The 26194-nt window shown below is 44.6% G+C and overlaps 1 protein-coding gene across 1 annotated transcript; it reads right to left on the reverse strand.

Moving 5' to 3' along the window:
* Positions 1–5191: 5191 nt before the first annotated feature.
* On the reverse strand, positions 5192–24899 carry EMC6 (ER membrane protein complex subunit 6). The gene is made up of 2 exons (XM_073616906.1): positions 24763–24899; positions 5192–5864 (listed from the first exon to the last, which is right to left on the reverse strand). The coding sequence occupies exon 2, from the start codon at positions 5833–5835 to the stop codon at positions 5503–5505; it is 333 nt and encodes a 110-aa protein (XP_073473007.1). The 5' UTR covers positions 5836–5864; positions 24763–24899; the 3' UTR covers positions 5192–5502.
* Positions 24900–26194: the final 1295 nt, after the last annotated feature.

Below are 26194 nucleotides of genomic sequence, written 5' to 3' on the forward strand. Positions count from 1 at the left end.
ATAGATAACCCCTATGGCAGTAGTTTAGAAAGGATGACATTGGGTTTACAACCAGTTTAACATTGCACATCGCCCTGAACACATCATCCTCACTGTGAAACGTGGTGGCAGCATCATCTTATGGAGATGAATTTCTTCAGCAGGGACAGGGAAGCTGGTCAGAGTTGATGGGAAGATGGATGGAGCCAAATACAGGGCAATCTTAAAAGAAAACCTATTATGCCCTGTACACATGGTCGGATTTTCCGATGGAAAATGTGTGATAGGACCTTGTTGTCGGAAATTCCGACCATGTGTAGGCTCCATCACACATTTTCCATAGGTATTTCCCACACACAAAGTTTGAGAGCAGGCTATAAAATTTTCCGACAACAAAATCCGTTGTCGGAAATTCCGATCGTGTGTACACAAATCCAATGCACAAAGTGCCATGCATGCTTAGAATAAATTAAGAGACGAAAGCTATTGTCTACTGCCCCATTTATAGTCCCAACGTACGTGTTTTATGTCACCGCGTTCAGAATGATCAGATTTTCTGACAACTTTGTGTGACCATGTGTACGCAAGACAAGTTTGAGCCAACATCCGTCGGAAAAAATCCATGGATTTTGTTGTCGGAATGTCCGATCAATGTCCGACCGTGTGTACAGGGCATTAGAGTCTGCAAAAGACTTGAGACTGGACGTTCACCTTCCAGCAGGACAGCGACCCTAAACATACAGCCAGAGCTACAATGGAATGGTTTAGATCAAAGCAAATTCATGTGTTAGAATGGCCCATTTAAAGTCCAGACCTAAATCCAATTAAGAATCTGTGGCAAGACTTGAAAATTGCTGTTCACAGACGCTCTTCATCCAATCTGACAGAGCTTGAGCTACTTTGCAAAGAAGAATGGTCAATCTGTCTCGCGTGTGTAATGGAACCGAAAGGTGGTTCTACAAAGTATTGACTCAGGGGGGCTGAATACAAATACACACCACACCTTTCAGATATTTGTAAAACAATTGGAAAACCATTTATCATTTCCATTCCACTTTATAATTATGTGCCACTTTGTGTTGGTCTTTGTGTTTTAAATTGGCTCCTTCCCCTATCAGATGCCCCCCACACCAAGCCTCTTGCTCTGTGACATCAGATGACAGCGGGCTAAAGCTGAGTGTAGGTCCAACAAAGGCAAAAGTAAGTGCAGTGACCCAGGAGAGAAGTATGGCCAAAAAAATTTTTGACTGTACTTCTTTTTAAATTATTTAGTTTACATAGTATTGATTTCATTTGACTATTCGGGTCTGTTCTAATAAAAAATATAGAGTACAGACAGTCCCCGAGTTACGAACGGGTTAGGGACTGCGGGTTTGTTCTTAAGTCGGATTTGTTCGTAAGGCGGAAGCGCATGCGCAGAAGGGCAGAGACGTCATTTTCCGATGTTCTGTCAAGTAGCCGCACATAAAATTCCAATAAAATGCATGTACAAAAATTTCAAAGGTTAAGAATACTTTTTCAATGCACTGGCTCCGCGGTGATCTATGCCATGTCTGGCCCCTCCTCTGCCCCCCCCACCCCGCTGTCTTCTGGGAGACACACAGGTCCCAGAAGGCAGCAGGGACCAGTGAGGACACACATGCGTAGTAGGGAACCAGGCTGTGAAGCCACAAGGCTTCACTTCTTGATTCCCTTACCGAAGATGGCAGAGCCTCCACCCAGCAGCCGAAGAACAGATCGGTTTCGGGTGAGGACATCGCAAGCGCCCTGGACAGGTAAGTGTCCATATTTTAAAAGTCAGCAGCTGCAGAATTTGCTGACTTTAAAAAAAAAAAAAAAAAAAAACATTTTGGCGGAACTCCGCTTAAAGGAGGGTATAAGGCGTGTTTGTTCACCTTTTTCATTTATTCTGAATAGGTAAACTTACACTTTAACCACTCCTATGGCCTCATGCACATGGCCTGTTTGAGGCTTATGATGTAAATTGCAGGCATATTTCAACACCCGGGAGAGACGACTGCAACATACACCTGCCATAGTAATGAATGGCTGTATGCAGCTTTATGCTAAGCTTGCGTAAGCTCATCTAGCCTGATACCCAGCCTGGCTGTTGATTGAAGATCTCCGCAGGACAAAAAAAAAAAAGAAAAAAAGCTATGAAACCACAAGTCCCAAAACGGAACTAGGTCCTTCTCCTGACACCAGGCAGAAAGAACGGAGTCACCTATAGCAGAGTAGGGGGTTTACTAGCAGCTAGGACTGCCCATAGGCAGTACCATGTTTCTTTTCTACCTAGGTTCTACTCCTGAAGGTGGCACTATAAACCATATGATGATTATGGAAGAGCTGTGTTCATTAATGACTATAAGAGAAATATACCCACAATTTATGTCAGAAGCCTCCAAAGGCCCATGTGCCTATATGCAACCGTGACCCATAAAAGACAGATTCCCTATCTCTTTTTTTTTTTTTTTAGCCTGCATCAAGGTTGGCTCTTGGGATTGTCACCCCCTCAAACATTGAAAATGCTTCATGGTGTATTGGTAACTAAAATGACATTCACAGTGGAATAAGCTTGATCATTAATGTTTATTTGTATATTATTAAATACAGGGAGTTGTAGGTTAATATATTATTCTCAATGTGGCAGCCAACTCCTTGATTTGCATTGAGAGAAACAGCAGCAGAACACAATCTGCACCACTACAAAACAAAATATTCTCATATACATAAAAATCAAGGATTCAAAAACATCACAGGTAATGGGGACTGAGAGAATAATCATGCTCTCATTGAATTGTTCGGAAAATGCTGATTGCCTGATCCAAAGGCTTCTTTCTTTTTCTGAGACACTGACCAGGAACAAATATGCAGATTGGATATATTGAAAAATTCAGAACTCCCAAAGGACAGAATAAGGATCAGCAGATTATTTTTTAATCCCAAGGACTAAACAAAAATAACTGCGCTTGTGGGAAAATGGAAACAGCTGCAGATTGTTTTCTTTTAACCTAGTTACTATGGAGCTCTTAGGAGCCAGTACATTCCTTTCTCAACAATTTCCAGAGAGAAGTTAATGGTGCACTGCGGGATGCAGGGGGTAAGCTTGGCACCAAACTCCAGCCTTACCTTCAGTTTAGCTGTACATGCTCCTCTTCTGTACCCATGGGGCTGTAATGATGTTTTTGGGATGCCATATACAACACCCTGCCTGTCCCTCCCACCAGCCATGATCCGCAGAAGAACCGAGTAGTTATATCACTTGGTCTAAAACAAGGCATGTAATGAAAAACATTTAATTTATAGATTTATTTAGCATCTTAATAGGGCAAGGGGAGGGATGGGGCAGAGAAAGCAACATATAAAAAGATTATACTTTAGCTTTAACCCCTTCAGAACCACGCTATAGCCAAAAAAGATGGCTACAGCTCGACTCTCTCATTCTGGGAGGGCGTCCATGGACATCCTCCCAGAACTGTGCCCCCTAGGGTGTGCAGCCAGAACGCGCTGTGATCGCTTTAGACAAGGCTGATCACAGATCGCGGTAAAGGGCCAATCCAATCACAGCGGCCCTTTACCATGTGATCAGCTGTATCCAATTAGATGTAAACACACTTGCCAATTATCAGCATTCCTTCCCTCACGTGCTGTCACATGTACACAGATAATCAGTGCCCTGATTATCAGTGCCCACCAGTGAAGGAGAAAAATTGCTTATTTGCAAAATTTTATAACAGAAACTAAGAAAATCATTTTTTTTTCAAAATTTTCAGTCTTTGTTTAGAGGAAAAAAAAAAAAAAAAACCCACCCAGCAGTGGTGATTAACCACTTCCGAACCAGCCGCCGCAGTTTTACTTCGGCAGGTTGGCTCGGCTGGGCAAATGGACGTTACCTTACGTCTCTTCGCCTTTTGGCCACTATTGCCGAGCACCCGCGATCGCTCGTGACAGAGCAAGAACCAGGATCTGTGTGTGTGTTCAGGGGAGTAGAGACAGATCGTATGTTCATACAAAGTATGAACACCGATCTCTCCCTCTTCTTAGATAGTCCCACACCCCCAGTTAGAACATACACTATGGAACACAGTTAACCCCTTCCCTGCCAGTGACATTTATACAGTAATCAGTGCATTTTTATAGCACTGATCGCTGTAAAATTGTCAATGGTCCCAAAATGTGTCAAAAGTGTCCAATTTGTCCGCCGCCATATCGCAGTCCCGAGAAAAATAAAAAAAATAAATTAATTAAAAAAAAAAAAAAAAAATCGCATATTGCCGCCATTACTAGTTAAAAAAAATAAAAATGTAAAAAATGTCATACATTTATCCGCTATTTTATAGACGCTATAACTTTTGCGCAAACCCATCAATATACACTTATTGCGATTTTTTTTTACCAAAAATATGTAGAAGAATACATATCGGCCTAAACTGAGGAAAAAATGTTTTTGTTTTTTTAAATGTGGGATATTTATTATAGCAAAAAAGTAAAAAAGATAGTGTTTTTTTCAAAATTGTAGCCCTTTTGTTTATAGCTCAAAAAAAAAAAAAAAAAAAAAAAAAAATGTAGAGGTGATCAAATACCACCAAAAGAAAGCTCTATTTGTGGGAAAAAAAGGACATCAATTTTGTTTGGGTATAGCGTCGCACGACCGCACAATTGTCAGTTAAAGCGACACAGTGCCGTATCGCAAAACAATAGCCTGGTCATCGAGCAGCCAAATCTTCCGGGGCTGAAGTGGTTAAATACCACCACTTCAATCCGTCTCAAATCATGATAAAAATGTCATTTGGATATAGTGTTGCATGACTGCGCAATTATCAAAGTGTGACAGCGTTGAAAGCTGAAAATTGGCCTGGGCAGAAGGGGGCAAGAATGCCCTGTATTCAAGTGGTTAATCAGTGACTTGTTGAAAAGTTGGCATCTGTTTATGACATATGTCCTGATTTTGACAGATTCCTAGAATGATCTTGAAGTATATTTTCCCAATGTGTACTGGCATATTATAGTGCTAATAATTGTATCATAATACTAGCATAACAAAAAAAATTATGTAACCACCTCATGTATAGAAGGGACAATAGGACACCTCAGGGTCGGCGTTTTTGTAAATCATGGAAATCTTCAGCAGCCGTTTTATCCTTATAATTCCTCAGAAGGATGTTTTTGCCATATAGATTAAAAGGATACAAAGAATGTAAGGCAACTCACATAAATAGCAGCAGATTTATTTTACTGAGCAATGAGGACAATGGCAATGAAGTAAGAATAAAAGTCTGTGTGCTGATAAACAAACTACTGCATGTTTCATAGACTTTCATTTATAGTATTCTTGTGAATCATTTACACTTGAACAAAATACAAGGAATATAGAAGGGTTTAATTAAGGAAAACATTGTTTTTAAGTTACTATTAACCGAGCAATAACTTTATTAATTTAAAAACTAAACCTGACTAGTTGATGGACCATTGGGCGTGAGTCCATTATTTCCATTAAAAAGAGTGTTTGTGGAAGGCAGTATCTCAGTATACATGCACCATGCCATACAGGAAGGTCCAGAACAGGACGTAGGTAAACAAGCCGCCAATAAGCCCGCCAGTGAACAGCGGCCTCCGTGATTTGAAATATTTATTCCATCGTCGTCCGGACTTTAATACCAGGAGCAGGGAGAGAAGGAACGAGGCAAGGAAATAAAAGATGAAGCCGTACAAGGCCGTCAATCCAAGGATCCCAGCTGTGGCCCCAGACAGGGCCGAGACAGATGTCCTGCAGTAATCAAGGACGGCGGCGTTCCCTCGAACTGCAGATTCACTGATGAACTGTGGTCCTTCTCTCTTCATTACTATGGCAGCCATCGCTGCAAGTATATGGATTCCTGGTACAGCTATAGGACAGAAAATAGAATAATCAGGTAAAGGCTATACAATCACTTAAACTATAATTCATCCTTTAAAAAAAAAGACCATTCGTATTTTTGCTTTTAAACCTTAATTCCACATGGAAAAAAAAAAAAAAAAAACCACACCCTGAAGTGGGGCCCTTCCACACCTCAAGGGTTAAATGCTTATTAGCTCTAGGGGAAGAGAAAAGGTTGTTTTACTTTTTATCTCACTCCAGCAGGCTCTGATGCTCTCCTCTCATTCCTGGCACTCTGGGTTGTGGACAGTCCCTTAAAATGAAGTTTTATTGGCCCTGCATTGTACTTGATGACATTAACGTGCAATGGCCACCCACAACAGAGGCTTCAGGAAACCAGTCACATAGATGGAGGGTGCCCAAGGAAGTGATGAATAAGGTATTATATGGTATTACTCTACCTCTAGACTAAAAGGGTATTTAACCTTTGCAATGTGGGGTGGGGTGGGGTGGGGACTGCAAGGGTATTTTTTTTTTTTCTTGGCCTGGAGTTGGACTTTAACCACTTCAATACAGGGCACTTAGACACCTTCCTGCCCAGAACAATTTTCAGCTTTCAGCGCTGTCGCAGTTTGAATTACAATTGCGCGGTCATCCAACACTACCCAAACTAAATTTGTGTCATTTTGTTCCCACAAATAGAGCTTTCTTTTGGTGGTATTTGATCACCTCTGCGTTTTTTATTTTTTGCTAAACAAATAAAAAAAGACCGAAAATTTTGAAAAAAAATAAAAAGTTTTGCTTTTGTTTCTGTTAAAAAAAATTGTAAATAAGTTTTCTCTTTCACTGATGGGCACTGATAAGGCGGCACTGACAGGCACTGATACGGCGGCACCGATGAGCGGGCACTGGCGATGGGCACTGATATGCGGCACTCATATGCAGCACTGATGGGTGGCACTGGTTGGCACCGATAGGCGACACTGGGCAATGAAAGGTGGCACTGATAGGCAGCACTGCTGGGCACTGATACACGGCACTGATATGAAGCACTGATGGACAACCCTGGTGGCACTGGCAGTGGTAGGCATTGAAGTGGGCACAGATTGGCAGCTGCCTGGGCACAGATTGGCATTTCCCTGGTGGTCTAGGGGCATACCTGGTGGTCCAGTGTGGATCGCTTCCCTGGTGGTCCTGGGTAGGATCCGAGGGGGGGCTGTGCTGATAAACAATCAGCACAGACCCCCCCCGTCAGGAGAGCAGCCGATCGGCTCTCCTCTACTCGCGTCTGTCAGACACGAGTGAGGAAAAGCCGATCACCGGCTCTTTCTATTTACATCGTGATCAGCCGTGATTGGACACGGCTGATCACGTGGTAAAGAGTCTCTGTCGGAGACTCTTTACCTAGATCGGTGTTGCAGGGTGTCAGACTGACACCCCGCAACAACGATCGGCACGCAGCGACTCGATATTCCTGATCACGTCATTTGACGTCCGGTCAGGAATATCAAACCACTTTGCCGTCGTCATTTGGTAATAGGGCGGGCGGCAAGTGGTTAAAGAGGAAGTAAACCCTGATGGGTTTTACTTCCTTTTTTCCCCTGGAAAGTAAAAGCATAATGGGCTGGTATGCATTGAATACTAGCCTATTATGTGGCACTTACCTGCAAACGAAACCTGTGTTGTCCCCGCTAGTGGCTGCATCCATCTTCGCCCCTCTTCCTTGCGGGCCCACGGACTCCAGTTCTGTAACTGACTGGAGTCGTGTGACGTCACTTCCGCACATGTGCACAGAAGCTGTCAGTCATGGCACTTGCTAGTGAAGAAACGGCGCGGAGGGCCGTTTCATCACAGCGCAAGCGTATATGGTAAATATCTCCTAAACCGTGCAGGTTTAGGAGATATTATAGGCTCGTTATAAGCTTACCTGTAGGTACACGTGGTGTAACTAGGTTGACAACCACTTTAAATCTTTTCATGTGAAAACACTGAACAAATTACACTTTGCTACAATGTAAAGTAGTTAGTGTACAGCTTTTATAATAGTGTAAATTTTCTGTCCCCTCAAAATAACTCAACACACAGCCATTAATGTCTAACCCGATTACAACAAAAGTGAGTACACCCCTGAGTGAAAATGTCCAAATTGGGCCCAATTAGCCATTTTCCCTCCCCGGTGTCATGTGACTTGTTAGTGTTACAAGGTCTCAGGTGTGAATGGGGAGCAGGTGTGTTAAATTTGGTGTCATTTCTCTCACTCTCTCATACTGATCACTGCAAGTTCAACATGGCACCTCATGGCAAAGAACTCTAAGCATCTGTAAAAAAAAAAAAAAAAAAATTGTTGCTCTACATAAAGATGGCGAACCTTGGCACTATAAGATGATTGCCAAGACCCTGAAACTGAGCTGCAGCATGGTAGCCAAGACCATACAGTGGTTTAACAGGACAGGTTCCACTCAGAACAGGCATCACCATGGTCGACCAAAGAAGTTGAGTGCACATGCTCAGTGTTATATCCAGAGGTTGTTCTTGGGAAATAGACGTATGCAGCAATGCTGGCAGCACTCAGAGGTTGAAGGGGTGGGGGGTCAGCCTGTCAGTGCTCAGACCATACGCCACACACTGCAGCAAATTAGTCTGCATGGCTGTTATCCCAGAAGGAAGCCTCTTCTAAAGATGACGCACAAGAAAGCCTGCAAACAGTTTGCTGAAGACAAGCAGACTAAGGACATGGATCACTGGAACCATGTCCTGTGGTTTGATCCAAGATAAATTTATTTGGTTCAGATGGTGTCAAGCGTGTGTGGCGGCAACCAGGTGAGGAGTACAAAGACAAGTGTGTCTTGCCTACAGTCAAGCATGGTGGTGGGAGTGTCATGGTCTGGTGCTGCATGAGTACTGCTGGTACTGGGGAGCTACAGTTCATTGAGGGAACCATGAATGCCAACATGTACTGTGACATACTGAAGCAGAGCACGATCCCCCTCCTTTCGGAGACTGGGCCGCAGGGAAGTATTCCAATATGATAATGACCCCAAACACACCTCCAAGACGACCACTGCCTTGCTAAAGAAGCTGAGGGTAAAGTTGATGGACTGGCCAATATGTCTCTAGACCTAAACCCTATTGAGCATCTGTGGGGCATCCTCAAACGGAAGGTGGAGGAGCGCAAGGTCTCTAACATCCACCAGCTCCGTGATGTCGTCATGGAGGAGTGGAAGAGGACTCCAGTGGCAACCTGTGAAAATCTGGTGAATTCCATGCCCAAAGAAAATAATGGTGACCACACAAAATAGAAACTTTGGACCCAATTTGGACATTTTTACTTAGGGGTGTGCTCACTTTGTTGCCAGTGGTTTAGATATTAATGGCTGTGTGTTGAGTTATTTTGAGGGGACAACACATTTACACTGTTATACAAGCTGTACACTCACTAATTTACATAGTAGCAAAGTGTAATTTCGTCAATGTTGTCACATGAAAAGATATAACAAAATATTTACAAAAATGTGAGGTGTGTACTCAGTTTTTTGAGAAATATATATATCAGCACAGGGGGCAGGGCAGTACTCACATTTAATGAAAGGTGTCCTTTGTGATGGCTGTCCTAGTTAAAGAAAGAAGTCCCCCCCCTCCCCAGTTGAAATATGAAGTCCTCTCTCCACTATTGCCATACACCCACAACCTTTCAGAGAGGCGGGGGTTAATACAAGTACTGGATCTGTCACAGGCACTCATCAGGAGTACCTAATATGCCCACGCTTTCTACCCCTTCTATGTTCATAAAAGCTGTACTATAGCTTTCAGAAATGAAAAGTGATCTATGAATGGAGGATTGGTGAATGAATTGTCTGCCTCCTCCATTCATAAAGCACTTTTCATTTATAGAAGCTATAGTACAGTTTCTTTGAATGGAGGAGGGGAGTGTGGGCATCGTAGTCCTGTCAGCATCCCATCCTAGCATTTTAGGGAGCCTGGGAGTCACAGGTTCAGCATCCAGCCCCCCCTAAAATCTAGGAGATGCGAAAATGCCCAGCAGCTGGGTGCTGTACCAAGAGGTATTCATATTTAGGGTTCTATGCGTACAGGCACGTCTGTCCTGAATGCAAGGATTCTGTGTTTCTAAGGAAGTGGTGGGTGCAAGCATCTGCTGCTTCCTCAGAAACCAATGTTCCACACCGAAAGCTCTGAACTTGTTAATGGGGGATCCCCACAAAAAAAAAAAAAAAAAATCTGCATGGGGGTTTTCCCATATATCATATCACACAGTTGAGGAACAATACAAGTGATGGGGCAAGAACAGTGGTGACATCATTGCCCTGTAGCATGTGAACACATACGGCCCTAAACACGAGTACCTCTCGGTACAGCATCTGCTGCATCCTTTAGCCTATCAAAGACTTTGACAAGCTGATGGTAGTGAGGCTGAATGCGGTGTCTCCCAAGGGTGGACGGGGTGAGCTGACCAACCATGCTGCTCAACAACCACAGACGGACATGAACAGAACTGAGTGTTACATGCTGTTTGTCACCTGGAGAATTAAATAAGGTCTTTTACATTGTGGAGATACTTCATCATCATTTATCATCAAAGGAGACTGTAGAGGAAAAAAAAGCAACCCTTAAAAAAAAAAAAAAAAAAAAAAAAAAAAAGCTGCAGGGAACTGTGGAAAAAGGGTGTCTTTGTGCATATGCACAGAGGTTTAAAGTGTAAGCTCACCTTTTCAGGAAAAAATTAAAAAGGTGAACTAAAACCCTACACCCTCCCCCAGTCCCTGCTGTGGGCGATTCAGTGTCTCCATCTACTCAGCCTGGTGCAGCAGTCCTGGGGTTTCAAAACTGTGCTATTCTTCCTCTTCTTTCCCTAGGAGATCAAAAAGGTTCTGATTGGTCAGTGTGGCCACTTACCACCACTGACCAATCAGGAGCGTGCTGATCCACCCCAGCATCCCTAGGGTAAAGAAAAGAAAAAAAAAAAAAAAAAAAAGAAGAAAAGGGGTGTGGTCTGGACATGGCCAAGTAGAGACGTGTGCTTGCTGAGCTCCTGACCATCTCCCATCTACCCCAGCTTACCTAGCACTATTTTCTACATTGTGCTCCCATCCAAGAAGAGCTCAACTAAGCGAAACGCGAAGAATACGAAAAGCACAAAACCGACTCCAGGGACTCCATCCCCGGGTGAGATCCAGCGGTTCTTCCAGCTCCCCGAGTCTGGCTCCCTAGAGTTTAAGATGGCGGACGCATGTGCCTCGCATGCCGAAGGCCTCAATCCTCTCGCCTATCCAGCCTCCCCAGCAGGGTCCTTGAGCTCGGAGACCTACCCTGACATCCCTCCAGCTTTCCTGTCAGACCCATGGAATTCGCCTCACCTGCCCCTGACTTACAGAGCGGATGCTGAACTGAAATCCATCCTCCAGGCATTGCCGACGAAAGCCAACATTGAGGCCCTGATCAGACGCGTGAAAGCTTACTCATAGGAAGGAAAGCCGCGTTGTTAAACAGTACGTTCAAACTCTTACCACCAGACTCACAGTGGGAGAAGCCTCTTTAACTACAGTAGACCGGAGAGTAACTGCTTTGGAGGCTCTACAAAGCTCGCACACAGAAGCTGCAGTGGGCCTGCAATTACACCTTGAGTAAATGGAGGACTGGAGCCGACGGAACAACTTAAGGCTCCGAGGCCTACCAGAAGCTACAGGCCCAGCAGACCTAGTGGCCACAGTTACCGACATCTTCAGGAGAGTGCCGGGCGAGCCGAAAGCATGGGAAGCAGGAGATCAATAATCCTACCAGACCTCTCCAGAGCAATATTACAGCGCCGAGCCCTCCTGAAGCCGCTCTTGGATCTAGCCAGGAGGTTGGATGTCACCTACCACTGGGGCTTCCCCCATCGATCATTCCGAAAGGGCCAGCGATACTCTACTCTCTGCTCACCGGAGACCCTTCCAGCTCTCTTCACCTTCCTGGCATCAGCACCGATTGCGGTCCCTGACTGGCTGGCTTTTATCCCGCAATCCTTCGGCTGTGCGGGCCATGCTGTGCCCAGCAGTGACTTCCAACCCAGGCCGCAAAAGGAGCTGCCACCGTTCAGGAGCACCGTCCATGGAAGACACTCGAGTCGTGAGTAGCCCTGCACGAAAGTCACCTTCCATTACTGTACACTCTGTTCTGCCCTCCGGTTGTGCAGCGTTTACTGTTTCAGTTTCTTTTTTTTGTTTTTTTTGTTTGTGTCTCATTTTTATTTTTTGCATGCGGCACCCGTTATTATTCCCTAGCACATAGCCAGCCTCCTCACAACATTTGTGCTGGAACCACCTTGTCACTGAGGGATAGCCCACATCATCTATATCCACCCTGTGGAGTGTGACACCACGTCAGATGACTTTCCGCACACGACATGGAGTCTTCTTCCCCCTGTACACCATGGAGGCAGAACTATGCTTCCTCTATGCACCTACAAGCAGCCCTGAAGGCCTTTGTGCCTTAATATTTTTGCTGGAGATGCCCCAGTAGCTGGAACGATCACGAGTACATTTAGCTTTTTACTGGTGTTCAGATGCTAGGTTGGCTCTCAGAGATCAATCCATACAACTGTATGATCTGTGATATATGTATACATTCAATGTTGTAATGCTGTATAAGCGGTACATTGTTGAGCTGATGACTGAGGTGTGCCCTCCCCCCCACCCAGGGAGGGTTCCGGGAGGTGGGGGGGGGGGGTTGGGTGAAGGGGGAGGCTGCCGGAAGCGACGGACGCTCCACCCGCTCAGCTGGAGCCTCTCCCCCCTTGTGATGTTGATGAGATTCCCTACTCTCTACAGGGATAGTGGGACTCCTAGGGGTGAGATCTGGTGGAGCTGCGAGCCTCACAGTAAGGACACTACTCAGACAATATTGATGCCTAGATTTTCTATTAAATTGCTGGGTTATGCTCCACTCATTTGTTATGATGTTCAGCTGGGGGGGGATTTTTAAACACCCCAAGTGCCACAGGTAATCCAGAGTCAGAGACCCCAGCTAAATGTCCATTTAGGGTGCCAAGCCTCCCACGTGATTGGCTACATAAAATTGAACCAGGCCTCCGGGGACCTCATACCCAGTAGCGGGGAAGGGGTGGACTGACAGCTGGTTTGCAAACCTCATAAGACACACCATGCCAGGTGGGGAACCCTCCTCTGCGCAATATGACTCGATGATGCTCTAGTTTCATTTTCTTTTTTTGCTATGTTGGTTTTTTTATGCTCTCATTTTTCAGTGTTAATGCTTCTAACCGAACTGAAGTTCCTGCGGGGGTGGATGGGAGGGTTGGGTCCTCTCCTCTTGGTCGCTGACTAACCTCTCCCCCACATAGGCTAGCGTACACTTCCGGACCTCCGATACTATGATATAACAAGTTTGTTACTTGCAAATTTAGTCACTTTAGGATTTTTATCCTGAACTCGTTTCTTTCTTTCTCTCACCCTCTGCCCCCCTAACTTCCCTTCCTTTTCCTCCACCTATTCGCTCTTTTAGTTTCTACTTCCCCCGCCTGCCCCCTTACGACGTATTATACCTGAGAAAAGACGCATGCTCTTAAATGACTTAAAGAGCTCTCACGCCGATGTTGCTTTCATCCAGTAAACTTACTTCAAAAGTGAGAAACTCCCAATTCTCAAAAACAAATACTTCACCTTGACATATCACTCCACTAACCCAACAGCCAAGACTAAAAGGGGTCTCTATATTGCTGTCCAGTAAACTACCATGGCAGTGCCAAGATGTCATTAAAGATCCCAATGGACGCTTTGTATTCCTTAAGAGACTTATAGGCGAGGTGCAAATTACCCTGGCAACGCTATATGCCCCCAATGACCACCAAGATACCTTTATCCAACATACCCTGGAAAAACTCCTGGAGTTTACAGAGGGCCAGCTGATACTAGGTGGAGACTTTAATGTCCCCCTGATCCCCTCGGTAGACACCTCCTCAGGTTTTTCCTCGGTCCCCCCAGATTCCAGCAAACGATTAGCCAACTCCCTACATACAGCTCAGCTGATTGATATATGGCGCTTACAGCATTCAGGTGAGCGAGATTATACGTTCTACTCCTCCTTTGATTCTTTGACTGGCCACATAACGTGGTCGGATCATGCTCCTATCTCCCTAGTATATACACTATCCAGAACGTCTTCCCCCAGACACCGCTTTTGGCATCCTGCAGGTCCCAGAGGTGCTAGCAGATATATCTAAAGAGTTAACCCCGTACTTCCAAACGAATGACCACCTGGGATGTGATCCAGGCACCCTCTGGGAAGTTCTTAAAACAGTTCTCAGAGGGATACTCAAACATGGCACGCGCATTAAGAAGGAACGAAATGAAGAACTAAGCCTACTCCTTTCCAGGCTGTACTCCGCTGAATCCCGTCACACACATGCCCCCTCCCACGCATTGGAGATGGAACTTGAGCTATTACGCAAACAGATCACGGATTTATTACACTGTAAGGCCAAGGCAGCATTGCAATTCTGCCGGAAAACGAACTACGAGGCGGGGGACAAGTGTGGGAAGGTGTTAGCTAGGATGGTCAGAGAACTTACATTCCCCACATTATGTGCTCCACCGGGCAGAAAGATACATTCCCCGCACAAATAACACAAGAGTTCAGGGACATCTATTCCACCCTTTACAACCTACCAAATAGGACACCTGCCCAAGCTGACATTGAGGACTATATAACGACCTCCCTACTCCCATCCCTTCCCATTGAGGTTCAGGAAGAACTAGATTCCCCTTTAACTCTAGGAGAACTTCAGCTAGCTATTGGAGCTATGAAACCAGGCAAAGCCCCGGGCCCAGATAGCTACACAATACTATAAAACCCTCCTCCCGCTACTAGGCCCACATACGGTGACATTTTTTAATGCAGTTGGATCCAAGGCCATTTTCACTATAGATACCTTGAGGGCTCATATTTCGCTAATACACAAAGAAGGTAAGGACCCTACCTCTTGCGGAAGCTATAGGCCCATTTCACTCTTAAATATCGACTTGAAACTGTTCTCTAAGATCTTGGCTACCTGGTTGGCACAGCATCTCCAGAAATTGGTCCATCTCGACCAGGTGGGCTTTATTCCCACTAGGGAGACAAGAGATAACATCATTAAAGCACTCAACCTCCTCCATGTAGCAACCTCTAAGAGTGCCCGTGTGTTTTCCTAAACACTGATGCCAAAAAGGCATTTGACTGAGTGAATTGGAACTTTATGTTCTCCATGCTTCGCCACATTGGTCTTGGGAAGAGGATGCTCAGCAGGATCTACTCTAACCCGACAGCTCAGATGAAAGCAAATGGCCTGCTCGCTGACCCCTTCCCTATTGCTAATGGGACAAGGCAAGGGTGTCCTATCACCCCCTCTATTTGCGCTCTCTCTAGAGCCATTCCTCTGTAAAATTAGAATTAATGCAGACATACAGGGACTACCGGTGGGTGACACTCAGTGTAAAATATCAGCCTAAGCAGACGACCCACTCTTTTCTCTGACAAACCCTACGACATCGCTACCAAACCTCCTTCTGGAATTTGATGTATATGGTACTCTTTCAAACTTGAAAACCAATTTTTCTAAATCTGAGGCCATGGGAGTCGCAATCCCTCCCCACACCCTCTCAACCATGCAATCCAACTTTCACTTCAAATGGGCAGATTCTGCCTTGAAATATTTAGGCACATACATCCCATCAGACCTTTCACGTACATACGATCTCAACTTCCCACCTCTATTAGCTAAAACCCGTATTCTCCTAGAGAACTGGCATAAAGGCATACATTCCTGGTTTGGCAGATACAACCTTATAAAAATGTGCACCTACCAAAGTACCTGCATCTGTTCCAGGCTCTGCCTATACAGATATCACTCTCTTTTCTTAAGCGCGTACAAGACATTTTCACCCGCTTTGCCTGGGTGCACAAAAAACCCCACCTTCTTCAGACTCAAATATCCAAACCAAAACAAAATGGGGGGCTGGCATTACCAGATATTTGGAAATATTACCAGGCCATCCACCTGAGCAGAGTACTTGATTGGCGGCGCCATGCAGTATCCAAACTCTGGGTACAAATAGAACAAACTCAAACCAAAATACTATTGAAGAGTACTCCATGGTGCTATGACTCTCTGCCCCAAGAGATGAAATCTCACCCACTGATAGAGACCACATTAAGGCAAAGCTTCCAAGTCGCCCTGCAAGCTTCTCTCACAATGAAACAATCACCACTATCTACGATTCTCGGACACCCAAAACTCCCGCCAGGCCTCCATCCAGCAGAATTCATGTCTTTGCGTAACTCAGGATTTGACCATTATGCCAAGGATGCCAAGTTTGTTACTGCGGGGCGGTGGCCACCAATCCCTAAGTTAGTCAATTCTGCCCCTACCAACTTTCATTTTGGAAAGCGGTGCAATTGCACCATTTCCTACACTCAATTCCCGACCCTCAGAGCGTCTCTCGTCAACTGACGACCTTAGAACAATATTGTTCTGGGACTGAGTCTTTACCCAAAGTTCTCTCTAAAATGTATTCTCTTTTGAACACACCTTTGGAACAACCACGTGTACCCTGTCTGGAGAGATGGGGTCACTACCACACATCTTCTGGTCTTGCCCTAGATTGGGGAATTTCTGGGTAGATGTCCATTGCATTATACAGAAATTCACAGAGTACAAGATACCAGACGATGCAGCATTCTTCCTGCCTACACCTTTCAAAAATCCCTGCTAATACCTACAAAAAAAATCAATTGTACGGCACCTGTTAAACGCTGCTAAGTCCTGTATACCTCATTACTGGAAATAGCAATGCCCACCGACAACCGCCATAGTAGTCCCCTTACCTGCTTCCCTCCGCCCCCCCCCCCCCCTACTGTTTTATTTTTTTTTTTTGCACTATTCTCTGATTATAATTTATTTCTACTTTGTTGTTATTTTAAGAAAAGAGGAAAAGAGATTGGGGAGATCCTGTTACCCCCTTGTACATACAAGATAACCATGTCACGCTTGTTTTTTCTGAGCAAACTAACTGCAAACTTTATCTTGTTTTGTACCAATAAGTAATATGATAATGTGATATGTTCATTGATTTATTGTGAATCAAACTTCATGTTTACAACCTCACTTATCTCTATACCACTGTTGTAACATTGGGGTCTCGCCTTTAATGGTGTTAAATAAAAAATATATTTGAAAAAAAAAAAATCAAATCAATATTCGCCCAGTTCAGCAGGGTTCAGCCCAATTTCTTGAGCTCTCCCCGCTGTCAGAACACAATAGTTTAGCAGAGAGATTCCCCCATTCTCCTCAAATGTATGCATGGGGGGAAAAAAAAAAAATCACTGGTTGAACAAGATGAAAAAAAAAAACGAATCATCTATAGGCTGCTTTGGTGTGCTGCATTTCATTGGATAGTGAATCGTTGGCCACATTACTTTTTTAAATTTTTTTTTCACCCTTTCTTAACCACTTCAATACCAGGCACTTAAACACCTTCCCGCCCAGCCCAATTTTCACCTTTCAGCGCTGTTGCAATTTGAATGACAATTGCGCGGTCATGCGACACTGTACCCAAACAAATTTTTTATCATTTTGTTCCCACAAATAGAGCTTTCTTTTGGTGGTATTTGATCACCTCTGCGGTTTTTATTTTTTGCGCAACAAATAAAAAAAGACCGAAAATTAAAAAAAAAAACAAGTTTTTCTTTGTTTCTGTTAAATTTTTTTGTAAATAAGTACGCTTTCTCCTTCAATAATGGGCACTGATATGGCTGCACTGATGGGCACCGATGAGGTGGCACCAATGAGGTGGCACTAACGGGCACTGATGATGGGCACTGATAGGCGGCACTGATAGGTGGCACCGATGGGCACACATAGGCAGCACTGATGGGCACTTGTAGGTGGCATTGATTGGTATATATGGGTGGCACTGATGGGCACTGATAGGTGGGCACTGACAGGTGGCACCGATGGGCAATGACAGGTGGCACTGATAAAGCATTGCTGGGCAGATCATTGACATAATAGTGCCAATCAGTGCCCATTTGTGGGCACTGATTGGCACAGATTGGGCACATACCTGGCCATCCACGTTGCCCCTTCCCTGGTGGTCCTAGTGGCATCCCTGGTAGTCCAGTGGGGTGATCTGAGGGGGGGCTGCGCTGATAAACAATCAGCGCAGACCCCCCCCTGCCAGGAGAGCCGCCGATCGGCTCTCCTCTACTTGCGTCTGTCAGATGCGAGTGAGGAAGAGCCGATCAACGGCTCTTCCTATTGACAGCGTGATCAGCCGTGATTGGACACGGCTGATCACGTGGTAAAGAGCCTCCGCCGGAGGCTTTTTACCAAGATCAGTGTAGCGGTGTGTCAGACTGACACACCGCTCCACCGATCGCCGCGATGCGCGCCCCCGGGGGCGCGCTGCGGCATGTTATCCTGCTGGACGTCACATGACGTCCAGTCAGGATAACAGAACCACTTCCCGGACGTCAATCCGCTATAGGGCGGGCGGGAAGTGGTTAAAGCAAAAGTTTTATCTGCTTCTATTTTGCCTTCCCTGGTTCCTCCTTTTATCCCTCATCAACCTACTAATGAAATTTTGTAAGTGATATTAAAAAGTCTTGTTTTTTGTTTAAAAATAACCAACATGTTATACTTACCTGCTCTGTGTAATGGTTTTGCACAGAGTAGCCAGGATCCCCCTCTTCTCGGGCCCCCCACCAGCATTCCTGGCCCCCCCCCCCTGCTAAGTGCCCCCAGAGCAAGCAGCTTGCTCTGGGGGCACCCAAGCCGAACCTCTGCTCTGTGTGTCCATTCAGATACGGAGCCGCGGCCTGGCACCACCCCCTCTCTCTCTCCTCATTGGCTCCCTGACTTTGATTGACAGCAGCGGAAGCCAATGGGATTCCGCTGCTGTCTCGGCCAATGAGGAGGGAGAGCCTGAACGGCCAAGACTCTTGTGCAACATCGCTGGATTGAGATGGGCTCAGGTAAGTATTAGGGAGGCTGCTACATACAGAAGGTTTTTATCTTAATTCAGAGAATGCATCAAGATAAAAAATAACAAAAAAAAAAAAACCTTCTGCCTTTAGAACCACTCAAACCTCCCACCCACCCACCATATAGACAAAAGACGGCGGGCGGGATCCCCTCTTGTTCTGGGACGACGTCATATGACATCAACCCAGTCTTGCACAGCGGCAGCAACCCCGATCTCGGTAAAGGGAAGCGACTCTTTACCCATGTGATCGGCTGTGTCCAACCACATGTAAACATGGAAGTGCCGTTTATCGGCTCTCCTTGCTTCACACCGACAGCCGATCAGCGGCATTTCCTCACAGAGGAGACCTATACAGATAATCAGGGCACTGATCATCAGTGCAGCCCCAACAATGCCCATTAGTGATGCCAGTCAGTGCCTGTCCATCAGTGCAGCCTCATCAGTGAAGGCGACAAATTACTTATTTACAAAATTTTCTGACAAACGAAGAAAAGTTTTTTTTTTTCTTCAAATTTTTGGGATTTTTCGTTTTTTAGCAAAAAATAAAAAAACCCAGCGGTGATTAAATACAACCAAAAGTAATTTGGGTACAGGGTTGCATGACCGCGCAAATGTTATTCAAAGCGCGACAGCGCTGAAAGCTGAAAATTGGCCTGGGGCAGAAAGGGAGTAAAAGTGCCCGGTATTGAAGCAGTTAAAAAAACCAATTTACATTACATACATTTTTTAGACCCAGCGACATAATTTGATCTCTGCACTTCTCTATGCATTGCAGGCAGATCGTGGTTGCTGGGAGGGGCCTATAGGGTGCTGTACATAGCTTCCTGAAAACATGACCGCACCCTGCCTCAGTACTCATCCCAAGAGCTTTCAGCCTCGACAAGTAGTGGGCTGGCTCTTGGGAAGAGTTGTGCAAATATTAACCACTTTAGCCCCGGAAGATTTTACCCCCTTCCTGACCAGAGCACTTTTTACAATTTGGCACTGTGTCGCTCTAAATGGTAACTGCACGGTCATGCGATGCTGTACCTAAACGAAATTTGCATTCTTTTTTTCCACACAAATAGAGCTTTCTTTTGGTGGTATTTGATCCCCTCTGCGGTTTTTATTTTTTGCGCTATAAACAAAAAAACACAGCGACAATTTTTAAAATATATATATTTTTTTTTACTTTTTGCTATAACAAATATCCCCAAAAATGTTTTTTAAAAAACAAAAATGTCTTCATTAGTTTAGGCCAATATATATTCTTCTACATATTCTTGGTTAAAAAAAAAAAAAAAAAAAAAAAAAAAAAAAAAATCACAATAAGCGTATATTGATTGGTTTGCGCAAAGGTTATAGCGCCTATAAACTATGGGAAAGATTTATGACATTTTTATTATTATTTTTTACTAGTAATGGCGGCGATTTTTATCGGAATTGCGACATTGCGGCGGACAGATTGGACACTTGACACATTTTTAGGACCATTGACATTTATACAGCGATCAGTGCTATAAAAATGCACTGATTACTGTGTAAATGTTACATAGTTACATAGTAGGTGAGGTTGAAAAAAGACACAAGTCCATCAAGTCCAACCTATGTGTGTGATTATGTGTCAGTATTACATTACATATCCCTGTATATTGCGGTCATTCAGGTGATTATCTAATAGTTTCTTGAAGCTATCAATGCTCCCCGCTGAGACCACCGCCTGTGGAAGGGAATTCCACATCCTTGCCCCTCTTACAGTAAAGAACCCTCTACGTAGTTTAAGGTTAAACCTTTTTTCTTCTAATTGTAATGAGTGGCCACGATTCTTATTAAACTCTCTTCTGCGAAAAAGTTTTATCCCTATTGTGGGGTCACCAGTACAGTATTTGTAAATTGAAATCATATCCCCTCTCAAGCGTCTCTTCTCCAGAGAGAATAAGTTCAGTGCTCGCAACCTTTCCTCATAACTAAGATCCTCCAGACCCTTTATTAGCTTTGTTGCCCTTCTTTGTACTCGCTCCATTTCCAGTACATCCTTCCTGAGGACTGGTGCCCAGAACTGGACAGCATACTCCAGGTGCGGCCGGACCAGAGTCTTGTAGAGCGGGAGAATTATCGTTTTATCTCTGCAGTTGATCCCCCTTTTAATACATGCCAATATTCTGTTTGCTTTATTAGCAGCAGCTTGGCATTGCCTGCCATTGCTGAGCCTATCATCTACTAGGACCCCCAGGTCCTTTTACATCCTAGATTCCCCCAGAGGTTCTCCCCCCAGTGTATAGATTGCATTCATATTTTTGCCACCCAAATGCATTATTTTACATTTTTCTACATTGAACCTCATTTGCCATGTAGTCGCCCACCCCATTAATTTGTTCAGGTCTTTTTGCAAGATTTCCACATCCTGCTGAGAAGTTATTGCCCTGCTTAGCTTAGTATCGTCTGCAAATACAGAGATTGAACTGTTTATCCCATCCTCCAGATCGTTTATGAACAAATTAAATAGGATTGGTCCCAGCACAGAACCCTGGGGAACCCCACTACCCACCCCTGACCATTCTGAGTACTCCCCATTTATCACCACCCTCTGAACATGCCCTTGTAGCCAGTTTTCAATCCATGTACTCACCCTATGGTCCATGCCAACGGACCTTATTTTGTACAGTAACGTTTATGGGGAACTGTGTCAAATGCTTTCGCAAAATCCAGATACACCACGTCTACGGGCCTTCCTTTATCTAGATGGCAACTCACCTCCTCATGGAAGGTTAATAGATTGGTTTGGCAAGAACGATTCTTCATGAATCCATGCTGATTACTACTAATGATATCATTCTTATTACTAAAATCTTGTATATAGTCCCTTATCATCCCCTCCAAGAGTTTACATACTATTGATGTTAGGCTAACTGGTCTGTAATTCCCAGGGATGTTTTTTGGGCCCTTTTTAAATATTGGTGCTACATTGGCTTTTCTCCAATCAGCTGGTACCATTCCAGTCAATAGACTGTCTGTAAATGTAAATGTCACAAGGGATTAACACTAGGGGGTGATCAAAGGGTTAAATGCGTGTTCCCTCAGTGTGTTCTAACTGTATGGGGATAGGACTGAGTAAGGCTCGATTCACACCTATGCATGTTGCTTTTGAGCGTTCTTGGAGTTTTTTTTGTCATGCTTGCCACGTTTTTGAGCAGCGTTTTTGTAGCGTTTTTACAGCGTTTTGCTTTTTTTTTTTTCAGTTTTTAAAAAAAACAAAAAAAAACAAAAAATTAAAAAGAAAACAAAAAAAAAACCGGTGCAAAAACGGTGCACTTGCGTTTTTCATGCTGGTCCATTGAATTCTATTACATGCAAAACGCTGCATTTTGCATGAAAAAAAGTCCCTGACCCTTTCCAAAAATGCAGAGGTACAAAAAGGCATTGATGTGAACATGTTCCATAGGAACCCATGTTAAAAAATCCCCATGCATTTCTGGAAAATGCAAAATGCATCAAAAAACGCGCTAGTGTGAATGGAGCCTAAGAGAAGAGACATATTGTTGTTCCTACTTAGTAGGAACAAACGATATGTCTCCTCTCCCCTGACAGCACAGGGATTTGTGTGTGTACATACACACACAAATCCCTGTGCTGGCGCTCGTGCACGCGCCCGCTGGACACGCGCACCGGGTCCCCCGACGTGCAATGGATGTGTGCCCTCTGGTGGCTCTTAACCACTTCCCTACCAGCCTATAGTCAAATGACGTCTACAAATGGGATCTCCCATCCTGGGTGGACGTCATATGACGGCCTCGGGTTCCCGGGCGCCTAGGGGGCGCGCCCGCCGCGTTGCTCGGGACCCGGTGCGTGTGCCCGGCGGCCGCGATGTCCACCGGGCACCCGCGATTGTCCGTTAACCGGGCCGGACCGTGGATTTGTGTGTGTAAACACACAGATCCACGTCCTGTCAGTTCAGAGGAGAGCGATCTGTGTTCCCAGAACAGAAGAACACTGATCGGTCTCCTCCCCTTGTGCGTCCCCTCCCCCTACAGTTAGAAGCATTCCCTAGGAAACACATTTAACCCCTCCCTGCCCCCTAGTGGTTAACCCCTTCACTGCCTGTCACATTTACACAGTAATCAATGCAATTTTATAGCATTGATCGCTGTATAAATGTGAACGGTCCCAAAAATATGTCAAAAGTGTCCGATGTGTCCGCCATAATGTAGCAGTCACGAAAAAAAAAAAAAAACGCTGATCGCCACTATTACTAGTAAAAAAAAATAAATACATTTTTTTTTTTTTAAATGCCATAAATCTATCCCATATTTTATAGATGCTATAACTTTTGCGCAAACCAATCAATATACGCTTATTGCGATTTTTTTTAACCAAAAATATGTAGAAGAATACGTATCGGCCGAAACTGAGGAAAAAATTTTTTTTTTTTTTTTTTTTTTTAATTGGGATATTTATTATAGCAAAAAGTAAAAAATATTGTGTTTTTTTCAAAATTGTCGCTCTTCTTTTGTTTATAGCGCAAAAAATAAAAACCGCAGAGGTGATCAAATACCACCAAAAGAAAGTTCTATTTGTGGGGAAAAAAAGGACGTCAATTTTGTTTGGGTACAACGTCGCACGACCGTGCAATTGTCGTTCAAAGTGCGACAGCGCTGAAAACTAAAAATTGGTCTGGGAAGGAAGGGGGTGAAAATGCCCGGTATTGAACCGGTTAAAGGGCCGACGTACCCATACAGGATTTTGCACACCCGTGTCACTTTGCTGACGTATGTCAGTGTGCCTTGATAGGCGGATGTCAGTATGGAGGATTGGGGGTTCCTAGGCAGATTGTATTTACATGTAGACCACCCTAGGCAACATTCACACATAAGAGTACTGTCACATTGGGGCAGTGCGGGCGTTAGTGGTAAAGCGTTGCTAGTTTTAACGACACTTTACCGCTGTTATGGCTGCGCTTTTCGGCAGCTAGCGGGGTGCTTTTAACCCCCACTAGTGGCCGAAGAAAGGGTTAAAAGCGCCCATGTTAAAAGCGCTTCGGCAGTGCTGCCCATTCAATTCAATGGACGGGTGGTGCAGGAGCGATGTATACAGCGCTCCTCCACCGCCCCAAAGATGCTACTTGCAGGACTTTTTTTTCCCATCCTGCAAGCACACCGCCCCAGTGTGAAAGCCCGAGTGCTTTCACACTGGGGCGGTGCGCTTGCAGGACGGGAAAAAAAAGCGCTATAACGCCTGAAAAGCGCCTCAGTGTGAAAGGGGTCTAATACTGAGCCCCCCTGATTGGAAAAACTGAAATGTCAGCCATGTTAAACGGCTAAGTTCACCTTTGAAAATATGTTTCACGTTCCAGCTCATGCATCCTCTCTGATCCATGGGGGGGGGGGATCTTTTCCCCACATTCGCTGTCACAACTTAAAAACAGAACGGCTGTCCAGGGCTCCCCCCACACAGCTGTGAATGAACTACACGTACATGGCAGACATCTTGTAGTTCTCAACAATGAACTGCAATGTTGCTGGTGAGCGCTCTCATAATTCATTCAATTCTTTGTGCAATTCAGTAATTGGCTGCCTGTGTCTCTCAACTTTCCTAGTCTCCTCCAATGACAGTCCTGTACAACATCAGGGCCAATCACAGCGGTGTATGGGGTGTCACATGACTGGCTGCCATTATTGGTGACCCCTGTGTGTGACATGGAGTATGGATTGTACTGGATGTGATCATACATGTACAGACATCATAGATCAGGCCCAGTGTATTCCCACACCCTCTATGACAGGGAGATATGGGGGGAGGGTAATCATTCAGCACTGACAATGGCAGGATGTTCAATCTCTGAGCCGGTCACTGGCATTGAACTCCCCTCCCCCCTGTACTGGGCACTGACAGGTCACCCCCACACGCTCCGCTCACCTCTGTGAAGGACTCTTCCCCGCTGACAACCCGGCAGCCCCAATCCTTCTTCTAATCCGAGACCACCGGCCGGATACTACAAGGAGACCGCCGCCATCTTGACTGCAGGCAGGAAGTAACCTTTCACCCTCATTAGTAATCCGGAAGAGAACCCTATTCCATGTTGTGCGGGATGAGGCGGCGGCCATCTTAGTTGGGGCAGCGTCTATTACGTCACGTGACGTGTGGGCGTGCCGGTGGAGGAGGGGAAGGTGGCTGGGTGCACGTTATAGCGGTGTTCTGACAAAACCAGTACGGGGATCAGATTCTTCACCGTTATTATTCCGTTTGGAAGTCCCACTTCCTAAATTGTAAACTTTTACCCCTTTCCTGACAAGGCAATTCTTTGAGCTTTCAGCGCTGTCGCACTTTGAATGACAATTGCGCAGTCATGCTACACCATACCCATACCTCCCAACTTTCTGAATTGGGAATGAGGGACACCTATCAGCAAAAGTATGCAGGCATAGGACACACCCCCTGCCACGCCCCCTTAAAGGAGAATTGTATAAAAAACAAGATTTGTTAAACCCACAAGTGATTTTTTTACCATTACTATTCCTTTATATTGGCTTTTGGAATTTACAAATGCAGCAATTTAGAAATCAGATGAAAGGTTTAGTGCTGGAAAACACTTTTAGATAGATAAAAAGTGCATTTTATATACATCTGTATAGATCCGACCAAAATGAAGGACAAATAAGGAGGAATGAGGGACAGAAGAGGGACATTGCTCCAAATCAGGGACAGTCCCTCAAAATCCGGGACAGTTGGGAGCTATTGGTACACTGTACACATATCACATTTTTATCATTTTTTTTCACACAAATAGAGCTTTCTTTTGGTGGTATTTAATCACTGCTGGGTTTTTATTTTTTGCTAAAAAACAAAAAAAGACTGAAAATTTTGAAAAAACTTTTTTTTTTTTTTTTTTTTTTAGTTTCTATCCAAAAATTTTGTAAATAAGTAATTTTTCTACTTCACTGATGTGCGCTGATGAGACGGCACTGATATGCCGCACTGATGAGCCCTGAAAGGCAGCACTGACTGGCATCACTGATGATCACTGACTGCAAACCTCCCAACTTTTTGAGATGGTAATAAGGGACACCTATTTACAAAAGTATGTAGGCATAGGACACACCCCCTTAAAGGAGAATTATTTTAAAAAAAATGATTAATGAAACCCACAAGTGCTTTTTTTACCACTATTATTTCTTTATATTGGCTTTTGAACTTTATAAATGCAGCTATTAAGAAATTGGATTAAAGGTTTAGCACTGGGAAACATTTTTTGAAAGATAAAAAGTGTGTTTTATGTACAACTATATAAATCAGACCAAAATGAGGGGCAAATGGGCATGAATCGGTAATCAGTGCCCTGATTACCTGT

This window comes from Aquarana catesbeiana, linkage group LG02 (genome assembly GCF_042186555.1).
Source record: "Aquarana catesbeiana isolate 2022-GZ linkage group LG02, ASM4218655v1, whole genome shotgun sequence".
Taxonomy (NCBI): domain Eukaryota; kingdom Metazoa; phylum Chordata; class Amphibia; order Anura; family Ranidae; genus Aquarana; species Aquarana catesbeiana.

What these genes read in the sequence shown, in the direction of transcription:
- EMC6 (XM_073616906.1), bottom strand. Translation starts at nt 5,835, where the DNA reads ATGGCTGCCATAGTAATGAAGAGAGAAGGACCACAGTTCATCAGTGAA.